The 17,094-nt window shown below is 53.9% G+C and overlaps 1 protein-coding gene across 1 annotated transcript in view; it reads left to right on the top strand.

Annotated features, from left to right (window-relative positions):
- The window catches only part of LOC144943556 (uncharacterized), a 49,108-nt gene extending 32,108 nt beyond the window's left edge, over nt 1-17,000 (top strand). Inside the window, exons 9-13 of the mRNA XM_078871138.1 lie at nt 1,972-2,077; nt 2,254-2,409; nt 2,722-2,979; nt 3,484-5,912; nt 13,434-17,000. Coding sequence (XP_078727264.1) covers nt 1,972-2,077; nt 2,254-2,409; nt 2,722-2,979; nt 3,484-5,912; nt 13,434-16,218 — 5,734 coding nt within the window. The 3' untranslated portion in view covers nt 16,219-17,000. The remainder of the gene's footprint in view (nt 1-1,971; nt 2,078-2,253; nt 2,410-2,721; nt 2,980-3,483; nt 5,913-13,433) is intronic.
- The last annotated feature ends 94 nt before the right edge of the window (nt 17,001-17,094 follow it).

The following is a 17,094-nucleotide window of genomic DNA, read 5'->3' as shown; positions in this document are numbered from 1 at the left end:
CCAGGCACTGTCGTAATTGTTGTGAGTGTCGCTCCTCCATTGTTGCTGGAGGGTGAATACCTACAATTCCCCAGCAGCGTCCTTCACAAACTTCCTGGACAGAGGCCGGTCTTGACACTCCTGGTACCAGTCATTGACAAGTTCAATCAGCTCCAAATCCTTCTTGTACGACATCATTCCATCTTTTTTCTTGCATGTGCCACACCCGGTTTGCCTCCTCTATCCGGCCATGCGGTGGCTGAGTATGTGGGCTACATGACCCACCCAACGCAGCTTCGCCTGCCAGAGGAGCTCATTGACGGGACTGTGTCCACAACTTTCAAGGATCTGGGAGCTCCTGACATAATCCAGTCTGGTTAAACCCAGGATGGATATTATAGGCATGCCAGCCTGAATGTTTAGAGGGCTCCACGTTTCAGAAGCATAGAGAAGGGAGGGCATAACTGTGGCCAACAAAACCTGAAGCTTTGTATGGAGCAAGAGGCCAGGTAGCTTCCACACAGCATTATGTATCTGATGAAAAGATAATGCTGCTACACTGATTTGGCTGCCAAACCGGAGCTGGTCCTAAGCACACTGCAATAAGTACGAACATTTCTCAACTCTCTCCACAATATCCCCGTCATTCACCGGAAGTTGAGGGAAGGGGCCTTTGATGACACAAAATAACCAGGTCGGTGCTTAGTTTTGGTGGGGCTGACGGTAAATTCCCAGCCTCCAACTCCTTCTCAGAGTGAGCAGCAATTACCTGATTATCAGCATACATAATTTGGTTGACCAATGAGGAGCCAACCTTTGACCACACCTGAGCATCTATCAGCCTCCCATTGTATTTGTACCAGATGGAAATCCCTTTGGTACAGCCATGGAAAGCCTTTCGAACTATCTGGTAAAAGAAATATGCTATGTAATGTAGGGGCCAGAGGACATCCTTTTCCCAGCCCGAAGGAGACAGGGAATGGCTGCGACTCCTAGCCACGCAGCCTGCCCACCATCACCAAGGTCCTTGATAATTATATCATTAACATGAAGGTCTTTTAACATGGAGACAAAGTTCCCCCGTATAGCCGGAAAAACTTTTGGGTCAAGTCCTCTTAGCATCTATGAAAGCCGACACACACACAGATCACCGTCGATGACAAAAGCAATATCACCCAGCCTCACACCTCGTTACAACCGATGGTGGTGATCATTCCAGCTGCTCCTCCGCCAGTATTTTCGCCTCTCTCGCCTGCTCACCTCGTGTCCGCAGAGCGATGAGACGGTGGCAGTGATGCACATGAGCGAAGCTTGCCGTGTGATTCTCCATTTGTTCTTGACGCCACTGGCACGAGCATCGTCGCTGAGTTTGGCCACTCGCACTGTCCCCGTGGCGATCAACGAAGCGGATCCATAAATCGGTGGAGGGTTGCTGTCTCTCGCCCCGTTCTGCCTCCAGCAGCAAAAAAACAATGAAAAATCTAATAAAATAATTTCAGGCCAAGTCATAACTAAAGAATATCACCGCAGCAGTTGAGAGATATTTAATGAGCGGAGATTTTCGGAAAACCCCCGACAGGGAAACGTTCAACCCGGCGTGGGATAGTAGGAGAGGAAACACGGATAGAGACGCCGAGACAGGGTTCACTCGCAAATGAGAAACGTCGAGCAAGAGGCGGGAGAGGTGCGAGAGGGATTGAGATGTAGCACACCGGGGATGGTGCTCCGGCCTCGGGCCCTTGCCCGCTGTGCCGTGGATTCAATATCGTCCTCACGAGAGACGCTTGTGCGTCTCAGTGTGTGCTTCGCCTCAAATGAGTACTGGGTGTGGTGTGCAAACATCGCCACTAGGGAGACAAGGTGGCAGGGCATGGTGATGACCACCCAGCCACTTGTGTGCTGTGCCAGCCTTCAATAGGTGCTACTCGCAAACAGCGCTCATCTCAAACGTCTGTTAAGGTCTCTGTGTTGATGCGTTATGTGTGTGACCAGGTTCTGGCTGTCGGCCTCGCTGCACCCCGACTGGACGTTCATCATGTTCTTCGTCCACTCGCAGCTCACAGTCACCGTCACGCTGGCCCTGCTGCTGTTGCCCAAGGTGCTCACACACACTCAGACAACAATGCCCCGTATGGCATTAACAGACTTTCGGGGCAAGTACTGGCTAAACAATCGGAATACTATTTCAGCATTGCAACTCGTGTGCACGGCAGCGGTGCAGCAGCGATGGTGGTTGAGAGTTGATCTGCAATGCGTCTCGCGGCCCTCGTGCAGCTGTGCAGGGCCGAGGGACCGCGGCGCAACGAAGCGGGCGACGGGGAGGTGTACGAGGACCAGCTGGACGGCCTGGGGCGCTCCACCTCGTCCTGCCTCAATGGCAGCGTTGCCTCGCTCGGCTGGTGGGACCACCTGGACGCCGAGGAGCTCACGGTGAGCGGCGCCCTCAGGAAAGCGGGCGGGGCAGGGGGTGCGAGGGGTGGCCGAGGAGGCTGAGGCCATGAGTCGGTGTTGAGGCTGTGGGTTGTTCGTGTTGTCGAAGAAGGAATGAATCCCAGCAGTGAGCTTTTATTGATATCATCTCTGGCCATTGCCACAGAGTTTAAAGTTATATACATCTCACCCTATGCCTTCCTCCACTTTCACTTCTCTCTCCCCTCCTCCATCTCTCCCCTCTCTTCTCTCTTCTATCTCTCTCTCTCTTCCTTCCCACTCTCCCCGCTCCCCCTGCTCTCCTCCCCGCAGAGTGAGCTCAAGCGCCTCTACACGCAGCTGGAGCTCTACCGCTGCGAGCGGATGAGCCTGGGAAACCCGCACCTCCCGAGGCGGCGCCCCCCCTCGCGCCGGGGGCTTGCGCGCTCCTTCATGCGCCGCTTTGCCGACTGCGGCCCCGAGGGCCCCCGAGAGGGGCCCGGGGCGCCGGGTGGGGGGCGGCAGGCCGGGGGGGGGCCCGAGGTGGGAGCTGCGTGGAGCCGCGTGCGGGAGGCCACGTTCCGCCAGAAGGTACTCGTATGCTTTATTTATTTACTTAACGGGCGAAAAGATGGTCTGATGTTCACTTCCTTGCCTGGTATGCAGGAGGTCTGGGGGGGTTTGATCTCGACCCTGATGCTTGTATGTTTGGAGTTTGCATGTTCTCCCCGTGGTCGCGTGGATTTTTTTCTCCGTGTCCTCCACATTTAGAAACGTGCATATGTACATATGTTGAACTTCTTTCACAGCATAGATTATTTCGATTATTTGGTGCTAGTCATGTCCACATGATATGCCACTTCGTTGAGCTATCATTTGTGGCCAGGTTGCTTCTGAAAAAGAAGCTAATAGCTCAGAAGACTTTACCTGGTAGGATTAAAATAATAAAAGTTTTATAATTTTTCAAAGTGATTTGTTTCCATTTCCTATATTTTGCATGCCAATTGTGTTTTTTTGTTGTAACGTTCTGACCCGCTTCATGGCTCATCATATTCCTCCTCCAGTATAAATACATTTTCTGATTTTAATTTTGAGGTGCTGTCCCTGGCGCGCTCCACGAGCGCCTACGACCAGCTGCTGGAGAACTCCGAGAACAGCGTGAGCTCACTGGGCGGGGAGCGGGGCCTCGAGGGGGGGCTCCTGGGCCCCGAGGCGCTGCCCCCAGGCCCCGAGGCGCTGCCCCTGGGCCCCAAGGCGCTGCCCCCCGGCCCCGAGGCATTGCCTCAAAAACAGCAGCAGCAACAACCGGGCAGCAGAAGCAGTGGGGAGGCCGAGCCACCGGACTCCCCCCCCGTGCTGTGCCGCTCAGCCAGCGCGCACGCGCTGCGTGGCTCCGCGGGACCCATGGCCCCCGCCAGGCCCCCCTTGACCTCACGCACCCCCCCACTGCCTCTCCTCAAGTCGCTGAGCCTGGTGGGCCCCCGCCAGGCAGGGGCACTGGCCAGGGTGGCCACGGGGACGATGGTACGGGCGCAAGAGGCGGCGGCGGAAGGGCGCCTGGGGCCCCCGGGAGGGGGGACGGAGACGGAGGTGGTGCCGGGCGCTGGGAGATCTGTAGGGAAATGGAAACCCGGTGGGGCAGACCGGTCGATGGGGATAGAGATGCAGGAGAGGGAAATTAAGGACGAGGTGGTGATGATGAGGGAGTGGGAGATAGAGGTGAACGAAAAGTTGAAGATCGAGGTGGAGCTGAAGAGAAAGAAGATGCAAGGGGAGCTGACTAGGAAAGTGGAGCTGGAAGAGAGGGTGACCGAGAGGGAGATGCAGTTGAAGAAAGAGATTGAGCTGCAGCCGCGAAAGGAGATGGAGGAGAAGATCAGGAGGACACTTGAGATGAAGGAGATGGAATTGAGCAGGGAGATGGAGTTGAAAGTGGTGGAGCTGAAGGAAAGGGAGAGAGATCTGAAGCTAAAGAAAAATGTGGAAGAGGTGGAGCTGCAGGAGTTGGAACTGAAGGGGGAGGTGAATGATGTTGAAATGAAAGATGCGGAGCTGAAAGAGGAGATGGATGGTGGAGTGGGGAGACTGCAGTCTGGAGCAGCTGAGGCGAGAGGTAAAGATGAAGTGGGAAGGGGTGGAGAGGAGGAGGCACACGACTTTCGAGTCATGGTGAGCTGTGACAAGGAGATGGGGGATGAGGTGAGGGCAATTGTGGATGAGGAGACTGGCCCTGCAAGGGAAGAAGACACTGAGGAAAATACGAAGCAGAAGATGCGCCCCGAGGAGGTGAAGGTCAAGGGAATCGGAGTGGACTCCAGCAGTGAAAAGATAAGCAGGAGCCTGGATGATGTTAAAGACGCTGTGAGTGATATTAAAGAGAAGGCAAATGTTGGCAAGAATGTGGCGCGTGCTGAAGAGGTAAGGCCAGGCACTATAGAGGAGCTGGCAAAAGACGAGGAGGATGAGACTCGCGTTCAAAACGAGCAGGTGGGGAAGAGTGAAGATCATGCTGCTGTTCAGGAGAATCAGGTTGGAATTAATCAGGATATTACTCAGGATCAGTCCGGTCTTAGGGAGGATCAGGCAGCTTTTGGAGATGAACGGGCTGGGATTTCTGACCCCGTGCCAGAGGAGGCTAAATACCAGGCTGAGGTCATCCTAGCAGGACCCAGCAAACAGTCTCCTGGGGTCATTCCCGACGGTGTTGGGGCCGCTGCAACAGAAACGTGCAACACCCCTCAAGGTCGCTCACGAGGCCGGGAGCAGCCCACTGGGTCCGGCAGGCCCCTGCGGGACCCCCCAGAAGGCGAGGCGAAGCAGAAGAGGGCAGAGAGGCGATCAAGGAACCCAGTGGAGCGGACGGACGGGAAGGCGGCCGGAAAGTCTGAGGCGAGGGCGGACGCCAAGGGCAAGACCGAGAGGGCACGGGGTCGGGAGGAGGGGCACACTCGTAAGAAGAGCCCGGGCTCACAAGCCGGGATGGCGGCCATGGGCCGCAGTCGGGCGCGGCACGACATGGAGCGTGCCAAGCAGGAGCTGCGCCGCCTCCACGAGGAGCTCTCCTCACGGAGAGGGCAGCATCAGAGCAGGCCACCGCTAGCGCAAGCCACGACCACCCACGGCGGCGAGGTGCTGGGCGGCGGCTTGCGAGTGGCAGGACAGCCAGGGGAGGGTGGTGGGAAGGGCAGCTTGGAGGTGAAAGAGGAGGCCACGGAGGGCAGTCTGGAGATGAAAGGAGAGACGATTGATAACAACCTGGTGTCCACAGAGGAGGCGATGGAGGGCAATTCAGCTGCTGCAGGGGATGGCAAAGAGGACAGTCCAGCATCGAAAGAGGGAGCCATTGTGGGCAGCCTCATTGTCAAAGATCAGCAGCCTCTGGCGCTCGGTGGCGAGGGGCAGGAAGTGGCCTCTCCACTACAGGATTTGTCCAAGCACGAGGAGACTGGGCCCCAGGGGCCACAAGGGGATCAAGGAAACAGGCTCCTGGAGGTCTCGGGGCCACGCAGACCTGGAGTTCACAGGTGAGTCGTGGGTCAGGTTCTGTAATGACGATGCGTGGCCACATGCTTTGTTACTATTGATTGATCGTGACTGATCAAGATCATGGTTCGGGCTTAGATGGTTCGTATGATTATTACTAATGTTGTCAAGGTTAGGATTTGGGCTTGGATAGGTTGGAATACATTTTTTTGAGTGATGGTTAAAAACTAAATTATCTCTACTCTCGATGGAATTTCACAGTCCTCCCCCATACAATAAATGATGAATTTTAATGATGAGATGGGCGTCAATCATCCACGACATCATCACATTCTTCCGATAAAAATAATTTCACCTGCGGTTTGCCAGGATCTTCAGTACACATCTTTAAATTCAGTGAGAATCCGCTTGTTTGGCAATAATTTGCGATTTTGTCACTGTTGGTGGCTTTGCCGCCATAATATTTGTAATTAATTATTTTGTCAAAAGATCGCTGCACTGCAGTCAGTGCCACAGCTGGGGGCTTTCCCTGATTACTGTGCTGTCTTGTGGAGTGCATTTGTAGTGGGTTCGAATTAGGTGCACACACACACAGCTTGGAGGCAACACTGTTTATTAGAACAGTAAGTACTATAACACTGTACATAAGGGGGTGACCACCTTCCTCAACTCACTAACACCCTGGAAGACTACACAGCGTGACCCAGGCAGGCAACGGGCTGCCTGGTCACGGACGACGATCCGGGACTTGAGGACTGATGATGTCGTCTTCACTTCGGGGTTGAACAGCCCCGCTCTGCGTTCACACCCCACTTATAACCGCTCCGGCATGGCTGGCTCTTCCCAGGCCACACCTCCCTTTCCCCACCTCTGGGAAGGTCTCGGTCCTCCACCACATGACCCCCCAGCCACCCCCTTGGGGCCCCCAGCCCTCGTACGGGCCAACACAGTGACGTCGTATGTCACAACATCACCACCCCCCCCCCCCCCCCCGTATAAACACACAGCCGTTCCGGCTGTAACACAACTGTGAAACATCGAAACGGTGTACCTCCGAACCAGCAACATCAATAAATAACCAGCGACCAATAATAAATACATCACCTAATATACACAGAATCGACGAGGGTAAAAGGAGAGTAAACGCATGGAAAACGGGGAATTAAGAACAACAAATATACATGAAAACTGGCTAACCCGTTTACTCCCCAGCACAGCCGCCCCATGTGAGAATCACGCATGCACCGACATGTGAGTGTGGCCGTTGTAACGACGGCATAAGCAATGAGCAAGGCGTGTGAGAGCCATGTAGAGCAGCCAGTCTTCCACGAGTCAATGTGGCTGGATCCCCCAGGGGAGGCGCGCACGCCCCCCCCCCACCCCGCTGGAGGCCCTGGGGAACCAGAAGCGGCCCAAAGGGCACGGCCCCTCCCCAGGAGTCAGGAACAGGAGCAGCAGGAGTAGCTGACGTATGCTCCACTCACTCCCCCCCCAGTCCACAGCCGGTGAGCACAACCGGCGACTCCAAGGTGCCAGGTAGAAACTGCCTCCAGTGACGAGAACACAAACCCTCCTGAGGCATCACTCCACGAACACTCGCCTCGGCGCATCAGACAGGACAGTCACCCGGCCCCTGGGTAGTGGGGATGAGGGGATTCCAGCCGGCGCGAGAGAAGAGAAAATAATAATGATAATAATAAACAGATTCAGACGCATTTGTTGTGCATCCAACACGGCGATGAAACCCAATATGTACACCTTCACCCACACAATATGAATGGCAAGGATCCCCAACCCCCAGCTACGGTTCCATCCACTAGGTGGTGATAGAGCGAGGATAGAAGAACCACCTAGCGCTCACACACTCACACACCCCAATGCGGACATCTTCCGACATCGAGGGTCAAGACATCATGTGTCAAAGCCAACCCATGTCCTGAGGCGAAGAAGTCGCGCTTCAGGGATGCCCCCAGGATCTGCATTTTAGTTAAATAAAATAGTCCGGCGTAAAAATGGGCCTAAATGGCGCCTGCACGCGTGATCTGCATCTCCACAGCCTCACGCGCTCGTATAAAATGGCGGCCGCAGGCGCGAACTGCATCCCCGTGGTTTCCCGCACTCACAAAATGGCGGCCGCACGCGCGAACCGCATCTTGGTGGTTTCCCGCGCTCGCACAAAAATGGCGGCCGCACGCGCGGTTTCCCGCGCTTGCACAACTTAGCAGCCCTCCCTTGAAGGCCAACCCGGACATCTCATGCCACTCGGTATCACCCCCCGCCTTTCCGACGCGCACGCGTTGGCCATATCGGGGGAATTTTAACCCAGTCTCTCTCCAAGACTCGCATCGCAATATATAGCTGTACCGACCGAGCTGAGAAGACCTATCGCTCACTCACTGCACAACATGCACCCTAACAACTGAGGGATACAGTCCCAACGTAACGGGACAACTCCACCTGAACACTAGGAATCTCAAGCCCACTGTTTCAATGCGCCTCGGAGTGTCTTGATCTCCGGGCTGTCAGGTCAAGCCGTCAGCATAGCATGACGGGATCACACTCTCAGAGCCATGTGAGCGCACAACCCACTAGGCTAGACACGCCACGGAGTGTCTCAATCTCTGGGCTGTCAGGTCAAGCCGTCAGCCATAGCATGACGGGACCACAACTCTCGTGTTAGACACGCAACACTCACTGGGCCATCCTGGTCAGGATCTGCGCCCCAAGATATTCGACAGCCCGCACCACAATTCCAAATCGCTGGCAGCATGTCACCATCTCAATTTAAATGCTCTGTAACCAATGACGGCAGAGCCACAAACCAAGGCAGTCATCCCCCACACAATCACAATTTCACACCATCACAATACATACAATTTAAATTAGGATCCCCCACTGAATTGATCCAATGCTGAACAGGTACGCACAATTTGTGACGATCCCGAATACCCAATGGTCACAACAATACACCTCACATCCCGTATCTGTACACCCATCTCCGAGACTCGCATTGCAGCATGAAGCTGTACCAACCGAATTGATAGAGCAACGCAATTTGGCGGCAATTAACAGAAAGGTACCGCCGATCCATGTAGAACACAAGGGGCATTCCTACACAAAATAAATCATCTGTGCAACAACGGACAGGAACCAACCAGTGCGTTTGAAACACACCGAACCTGTCATTTCAAAATCCCCTTCAACATTAACCATGGGACTCAGGGCATTCGAATTTTAAGAGCATCGTCAACAAGCTTAACTCCGTAACAACAACCAAAACAAATGTCACAACGCGATCATTAACATGGCAACCCACGAGATATTAACGGAGCTCGGTACACCCACATAACCGAATTAATCATTAACTGGCCCCTCAAGATGAACAATGTTACACGCGGACACCCGACATGAACGCCGTGGCCAGACACAACTTATAGAAAGCAAATTGACGCCCCGCAACCGGAAAAAATATATATAACACGACCCCCCAACCCAGCGCACACAAAATGGATGAAGTTTAACAGGAGCCGGTGTGTGTCGTGTCACGCCTCGCCTGGCAAGCTGTGAAGAGCAGAGGGCGGCAAGGTGGAACACTGGGACGCCCCGAAGAATCTTGCATGGTGAACACGGCCTCCTCTTGCGAACCGCAGGTGCCACTCGCACTCGAGCAGAAGACGGGGGCGCCACCCGAATGTGTGGAACTTCCCCTCCGCAGGCGTTGATGTCGGCGGGAACAGCGTCCTGGCCAGCCGCCGAAATGGCGGCCCTACCGCGTGGCCCGCATGCCCGGGCTTCCCCCGCCAGCCCCCGCAGCGACGACGGCGTCCTCTCCCCACGGCTCCGGCGCTCCGTTCCCGATGGCGGCGAAGCAGCGGTGCGATGCCAGTCCTGCCGCTCCACGTGCAGCGCCATCTCTCTCTCTGTCACCGGGGCTGCCATCCCCGGGGCTGTCTGAAGGATGGTCGTCACGCTGTCCTCGTCGTACGAAGGCGTCCAGGTGAGTTGTTTTCTTCGTGTGCTCATTTTACTACCCTCGGATAACACCTCGGATTATTTATTTTTCTGCAACTTCTTGACACCAAATGTAGTGGGTTCGAATTAGGTGCACACACAGCTTGGAGGCAACACTATTTATTAGAACAGTAAGTACTATAACACTGTACATAAGGTGGTGACCACCTCCCTCAACTCACTAACACCCTGGAACACTATACAGTGTGACCCAGAAGGGCAACGGGCTGCTGGTCACAGACGACAACCCGGGACTTGAGGACCGATGATGTCGTCTTCACTTCGGGGTTGAACAGCCCCGCTCGGCATTCACACCCCGCTTATAACCGCTCTGGCATGGCCGGTTCCGCCAAGGCCACGCCTCTCTTCCACCACCTCTGGGAAGGTCTCGGTCCTCCACCACGTGACCCCCCAGGCACCCCCTTGGGGCCCCTAGCCCTCGTACCGGCCGACACAGTAGTGACGTCCTATGGCACTACACATTTAAAGGAATTTCCATGGGATGGACTTTGGGGCGTTGACTGCCTTGGTCTTTACCTCAGCAACACCCCTCCATCGGTCGTAGCTCCATGCACTGCAGGTCTTGCCAGGGAGGGGATTCCAACTGTTCAGCTGCTTCGACCATGCCCAGTTTAGTCTGCATTCAGCGGCAGTCTGTGCGAGGAATTACGGTGAGCGCTGTGGGGTCGTCGACTCCTTATGGCAATGGCAACAAGCGATGGGTCCCCTTAGCCACACGTGCGACAATTGGCATTCAACCCATGGAAGAATGGAACTCTTCGGTTCAGAAGCACGCTACGTGATCAAGTCCATTGATCAAGACCTGGAAAATTCAAACCTAGTGGCATGGCGCCGGCTGCGCCTCGTGCAAGTCCATCAAACAGCTGCCTGAAGTGGTTGTGGAAAATGTCATCTCCAAGCGGGTCCTTCCCATCAGGGGTGATCCAAGGTACAGAACAACAAGGGTGATGGACAACGACCCCAGTCTGCTGGGACAGGCGCAACGGCTCCTCCCCTCACAGCTTCATTTCCACCCAATTCTGCAGGGTAGTCGAAGTGATGCCGAGCCTGAGCCGCCCACGCTGGGTCGCCCTGTGGGCACCTGGCTGACCTCCTTTTGGTAAATGTGGTACCTAATCGAGGGCCGATGCATAGTTACCTTCAAGTTCTTCGCCACGGCTGCGCCATGCGTTTTCATCGGCGTCCACCGGCAAACAACGCTGTCGAGTCGTCACTGTTTCTACAGTCAGCGGCTCGACAACTATTTTTGTCGACGAGCTTTGACGCCTCCTCGACATCCATTCCATCATCATGGCACCGCCTGCTTCAGCGACAATGCAGATTCTACGGCCGTCTCTTCGTGGTACCCGAGAAAGATGGTGGGTTTCCGGCCCATTCTCAATATGAAGGCGTTGAACAAGTAGATCGTCACATAACATTTTAAGATGGAATTTGTTCAGTCGGTGGTGACGGCGATCCAACCATGAGATTGGTCGTCTTCGATTGACCTAAAATATGCCTGCCGACATGTTCCAGTCTTCAGTTGACATTGGTGTTTCCTAGTCTTCGCTTTTGAGGATGATTACTTCCGGTTCAAAATGTTATTTAATTTTGACTCATGTCCTTGCCTCAGGTCTTCACCAAGATGTTCGTGAACACGGTTGCTCTTTTGCCTACCTGGTCGATCTGCTGCTGGTGGCAGAGACGTCCGATGGCTGCTCTGTGGCCACTCGTCGCACGTGAGCAGTGTTGGTTGACTACGGCTGGGTCATCAAACCTATCTCACTCTCGACACAAAGCTCCAGCTACTGTGGTGGGAAGCGACGGTACATTTTATGATGGGGGTGTCCCCTGGGCTAAGTCGAGCCGGAGTTCTTTGTTTATTCCGACGCCTCCGCTCACGGATCTGTGGCAGCCATACGGTACAGGCATTTGGTCAACGTCTGAGGCAGAAAACTCCAGCGCTTGGAGAAAGCTGTGAGCAGTGAGGCTTGTTCTGCAGCGCATTCCGCAGGAAGTCTTGTGTCACCGTCTCTGTCTGTGCTCCAATTCCGCTGCCGTTTCCACAGCGCAGCGACTTGCTGGACAGAGTTGTCTTGCTGCCATCCGAGCTGGGTCTTATCAAGCCCACAGTCTGGAGAGTTAGTCTCACGCTCCCAGCGTAAGCTGTGCTCTTCATAGCTAGTCGTTCCTCCACGTAGCATGTCTATGGAGGGCTTTTGTGAGGTTTTGCCAGCGTTGCCAGATTCCACCATGACAGGCATCGCCGGCTGCTGTGCTAAACTACCCGCTGTGGATTTCCAGGTGGGACATACTGCATTCTTCACAAGAGTCTGTCTCGCCACCATCACCGTCTTCCATTGTGGTTTTGACACCGCAATTCTGACTGCTCAGTCATCGATTCGGAGGTTCAGTTGAGACCTCTTTTTTTGTCAACATCTACCGGCGCATCGGTGGTGCTGTCCCTGGGATATTTTATTGGTGCTGCATGCCTTGCGTGATTCCCTCTTTGAGCTGTTCAATACCATCGCTATTGCCTTCCTTACATTGCAACTTATTCTGCTTGTAGCTCTCACATCTGCAGTGCATATTTATGCGCTGTATGCTTTATGGTGTCATGAACCCTTCCAGGTTTTCAACCCATAAAGTGGTCCTTTGCCACCATGCCTTCTTTAAACCGAAGGTTATAACCGCAGATTGTATTATCACACGTTTTGTCCTATGTTGGGACCCATTGGTCCATGGACAACGGGATCTCCATCTATTAGACATTGCTCCGACTTTGAAGGCCTATACAGAGCAGACTATGTTTTTACAACTCTCTCGCCAGTTATGTGTTCTTTACGGTAACAGCTGACGAGGCCATCCCACCACGAAAGCTAGATTGTCGGCCTGGCTTTGTGCGTAAATGCACCCACTACTATTTGGTCCATGGTGTCGCACTGCCACCTTCTTTTAAGCCCCATTCCACCCGGGCAATTGCCTCGTCATGGGCCGTATTCGGTCAATGTCCCAAAATGTGTAAAGGAGCAAATTGGGCCTCGCCTTGTGTTTTATTTAAACACGATCGGCTGGATAAGTTGGTAGCTAATGAAGCACATTTCAGCCAAGCAGTCCTGCGGTGGCTCCTTGTGCTACTGAAGCCTAACGCACGGTTCACGCGCATTCACTCTTCATGATGACTTATCACGGAGTGCTTTAAGAACTTTAACAGATACGTGAACTAAATCTATAATAGAGTTGTTTTTGGTTAGATCGTGTAAATATAAATGTGTCATTAAACCCACCACCACCCGACAATTAGTATGGTTTGGCACGTAAATTAAACATGCCAAATCATTACTAGTTCAGCACACCGGTGTGTTGGAGAGTAAATCTACAACATTTAGATTTCGAGTATGACGTTTAGCTGGTTATTACAACCAGCCTCATCAGGCGACAGCGAGAGATGTGGAGAAATTCTCCTGTTTTGATCTTAAATAGAGGGGGTAAATTTTATGTCGTCACTTGTGAGCCAATCACACTATTCAGGCACGTGCATGTTTCTGCAGGCAGGGTGGGCCAGCTCGGCTCGTCAAGCAGCACAGCTTCTTCCAGACGGACAGCACTGAGATCGGACCCCCTGCGACCGACGAGGGGGAGCCTGGGCACGTTGTCGCCACCGGGGAACCCCTTCAGGCCTTACCAAACCTCCCCTGCCTCATTGTGGCGCATAAAAAGCCGCTGTCCCGGCCGCCTGCCATCCCCGTTCGCAGTTCTTCTCTACACGCGGAGATCGTAAAACTTTCGGCACCACCGGTGGCCCCGCTTCTGCTACCAATGGATGAGGGCTCGAAAGCCGAAGATGGAGCAGAGCTGGGAGCGGGGGGAAGAATGGGGTCTGCCAAGTGGCAAGATGAGGGAGCGTGCACGGCAGTGGCCACGGGGAGCGCCGCTGTGAGAGGCCACGGGGAGGCCGAGGGTGCAACCGGAAGCGGAGGCGATGATAAGGCCAGTAGAAAGGCGGCCGAGGTGTGCCCTTGGGAGGCCACCAGCGTTCAGGGTGGTGGCACAGTCAGCCCCAAGGACAGCAACAAAAAGAGTGGAGATTTGCCTGGGAGTGGCCTGCAGCCAGCGAGCCACGTAGCCGAAGTTTTTCCATTGGAAACCGTAGCCACTGAGTCTTCCATCAGTCGAAAAGTCACCAAAGAGAGGGTCTCTTTGCGCAGTCACATCTCCTATGTTTGCCCTTGGGAGACGGGTGATGGAGACACTTTGAGTGGGAAAATTGGTACCGAGGACCTAGAAAAACTGTCCAACGTTTGTCCCTGGGAAAGTGTGAGTGGGAAGTCTGCCAGAAATAAAGTAGCCACTAAGCAGGGTAGCATCATGAGCAGAAATCCGCCAAACGTTTGCCCCTGGGAAGCTACCACAGATCAGGATTGCATGACAGCTAGCATGAAGGGCAGTGGAAAGAACAGTGAGAAACTGGCCTCAGTTTGCCGTTGGGAGGCTGATGGTGGAAAGATGAAGGGTGGTAGAATCACCCTTAAGGACAGTGGCAAGACCAGTGAGAACCGAGGTGCAGTTTGCCCCTGGGAGACTGAGAGTGGGAATGTATCTAGCAAAACAATCAGCAGCAAGCGCAGTGGCAAGAGCAGTGAGAAACTGGCCTCGGTTTGCCCCTGGGAGACTGAGGGTGGAGAGACTGAGAGTGGTAGAATCAGCGCCAAGGAGAGCGACAAGAGCAGTGAGAAACTGGCATCGGTTTGCCCCTGGGAGGCTGAGGGTGGAGAGACTGAGGGTTTTAAAATCAGCACCAAGGAGAGCGACGAGAGCAATGAGAAACTAGCCTCGGTTTGCCATTGGGAGGCTGAGGGTGGAGATACTGAGGGTGGTAAAATCAGCACCAAGGAGAGCGACAAGAGCAGTGAGAAACTGGCCTCGGTTTGCCATTGGGAGGCTGAGGGTGCAGATACTGAGGGTGGTAAAATCAGCACAAAGGAGAGTGGCGAGAGCAGTGAGAAACTGGCCTCGGTTTGCCCCTGGGAGGCTGAGGGTGGAGATACTGAGGGTGGTAAAATCAGCACAAAGGAGAGTGGCAAGAGCAGTGAGAAACTGGCCTCGGTTTGCCCCTGGGAGGCTGAGGGTGGAGAGACTGAGAGTGGTAGAATCAGCACCAAGAAGAGTGGCGAGAACAGTGAGAAACTGGCCTCGGTTTGCCCCTGGGAGGCTGAGGGTGGAGAGACTGAGAGTGGTAGAATCAGCACCAAGAAGAGTGGCCAGAGCAGTGAGAAACTAGCCTCGGTTTGCCCTTGGGAGGCTGAGGGTGGAGAGACTGAGAGTGGTAGAATCAGCACCAAGAAGAGTGGAGAGAGCAGTGAGAAACTGGCCTCGGTTTGCCCCTGGGAGGCTGAGGGTGGAGATACTGGGAGTGGTAGAATCAGCACCAAGAAGAGTGGAGAGAGCAGTGAGAAACTGGCCTCGGTTTGCCCCTGGGAGGCTGAGGGTGGAGATACTGAGGGGGGTAAAATCAGCACAAAGGAGAGTGGCAAGAGCAGTGAGAAACTAGCCTCGGTTTGCCCCTGGGAGGCTGAGGGTGGAGATACTGAGGGTGGTAAAATCAGCACAAAGGAGAGTGACGAGAGCAGTGAGAAACTGGCCTCGGTTTGCCCCTGGGAGGCTGAGGCTGGAGAGACTGAGGGTGGTAAAATCAGCACAAAGGAGAGTGGCGAGAGCAGTGAGAAACTGGCCTCGGTTTGCCCCTGGGAGGCTGAGGGTGGAGATACTGAGGGTGGTAAAATCAGCACAAAGGAGAGTGGCCAGAGCAGTGAGAAACTAGCCTCGGTTTGCCCTTGGGAGGCTGAGGGTGGAGATACTGGGAGTGGTAGAATCAGCACCAAGAAGAGTGGAGAGAGCAGTGAGAAACTGGCCTCGGTTTGCCCCTGGGAGGCTGAGGGTGGAGATACTGGGAGTGGTAGAATCAGCACCAAGAAGAGTGGAGAGAGCAGTGAGAAACTGGCCTCGGTTTGCCCCTGGGAGGCTGAGGGTGGAGATACTGGGAGTGGTAGAATCAGCACCAAGAAGAGTGGAGAGAGCAGTGAGAAACTGGCCTCGGTTTGCCCCTGGGAGGCTGAGGGTGGAGAGATTGAGGGTGGTAGAATCAGCACCAAGGAGAGCGACAAGAGCAGTGAGAAACTGGCCTCGGTTTGCCCCTGGGAGGCTGAGGCTGGAGAGACTGAGGGTGGTAAAATCAGCACAAAGGAGAGTGGCGAGAGCAGTGAGAAACTGGCCTCGGTTTGCCCCTGGGAGGCTGAGGGTGGAGATACTGAGGGTGGTAGAATCAGCACCAAGTAGAGTGGTACTTTACCCAAGGCTTGTCCCTGGGATGTTGCGCAGTGAACATGCCGATGATTTTCTTATGAACGTAAACGTTCACCCATTCGAGCACACAGACGTGCTCGTAGACACCAGCACACAACACAAACATGTACAAATTAACAATAAAAACATGGGTTTACATTTGTTGTTCTACTACGATACAGTGCAACAGATGTTCTTGCTTGGACCTGGTATGCACCCGAGATTTTGTGTTGATGAGCCGATAAGAGCACAGCGTGTTGCTGATTACAAGCTCACGGGCTGCACAGGAATATAGCAGCGACCTTTCGTTATTATTGAGCTGCCCTGACCCATGGCCTTTCAATTATCATTACCCACACATTCTTACTTTGACTTTCGTTCTGTGCTAACTTTGATCGTTAAATGTGAGGTGCCGTGGTTAACATCCACTCGCGTATACCCCGCGGTGGTCGTGAGTGAACAGCGGCAGTCCTCCCCAACCACACACCCAGCAGCGTGACAGTCTCACACCCAGAGAGTCTAAACGGTCTTCACCGTTTGTGTCCTACGGCTGAAACGCAAACCCAAATAAAATAATGTTTCTTTCAAAATGAAAAATGTGAATATTTCGGTTATCCGTTTTAACCGTGGGAGCGATGCAATTTGAATTCACATTAACCGGTTTTTAGCAATTGGTTAACTAGAAACCGAACCGTCTGAGACCGCTTTGACCCAATTGAACTGTAACCGTTTCGATTTAAAGCTTTCGTGACTGCAGGGATTCATCTTCTTGGTTCTTTCGGTAAAGTCACGTAGAAGGGAAGTAATAAAATAATAAAAATAAAACATAATAAAACAATTCTCACGACGTTTCGGCCACAACGCAAGCAG

Source organism: Lampetra fluviatilis, chromosome 31 (genome assembly GCF_964198595.1).
Source record: "Lampetra fluviatilis chromosome 31, kcLamFluv1.1, whole genome shotgun sequence".
NCBI classification, from domain to species: domain Eukaryota; kingdom Metazoa; phylum Chordata; class Hyperoartia; order Petromyzontiformes; family Petromyzontidae; genus Lampetra; species Lampetra fluviatilis.
This window is presented reverse-complemented; position numbering and strand designations above follow the sequence as displayed.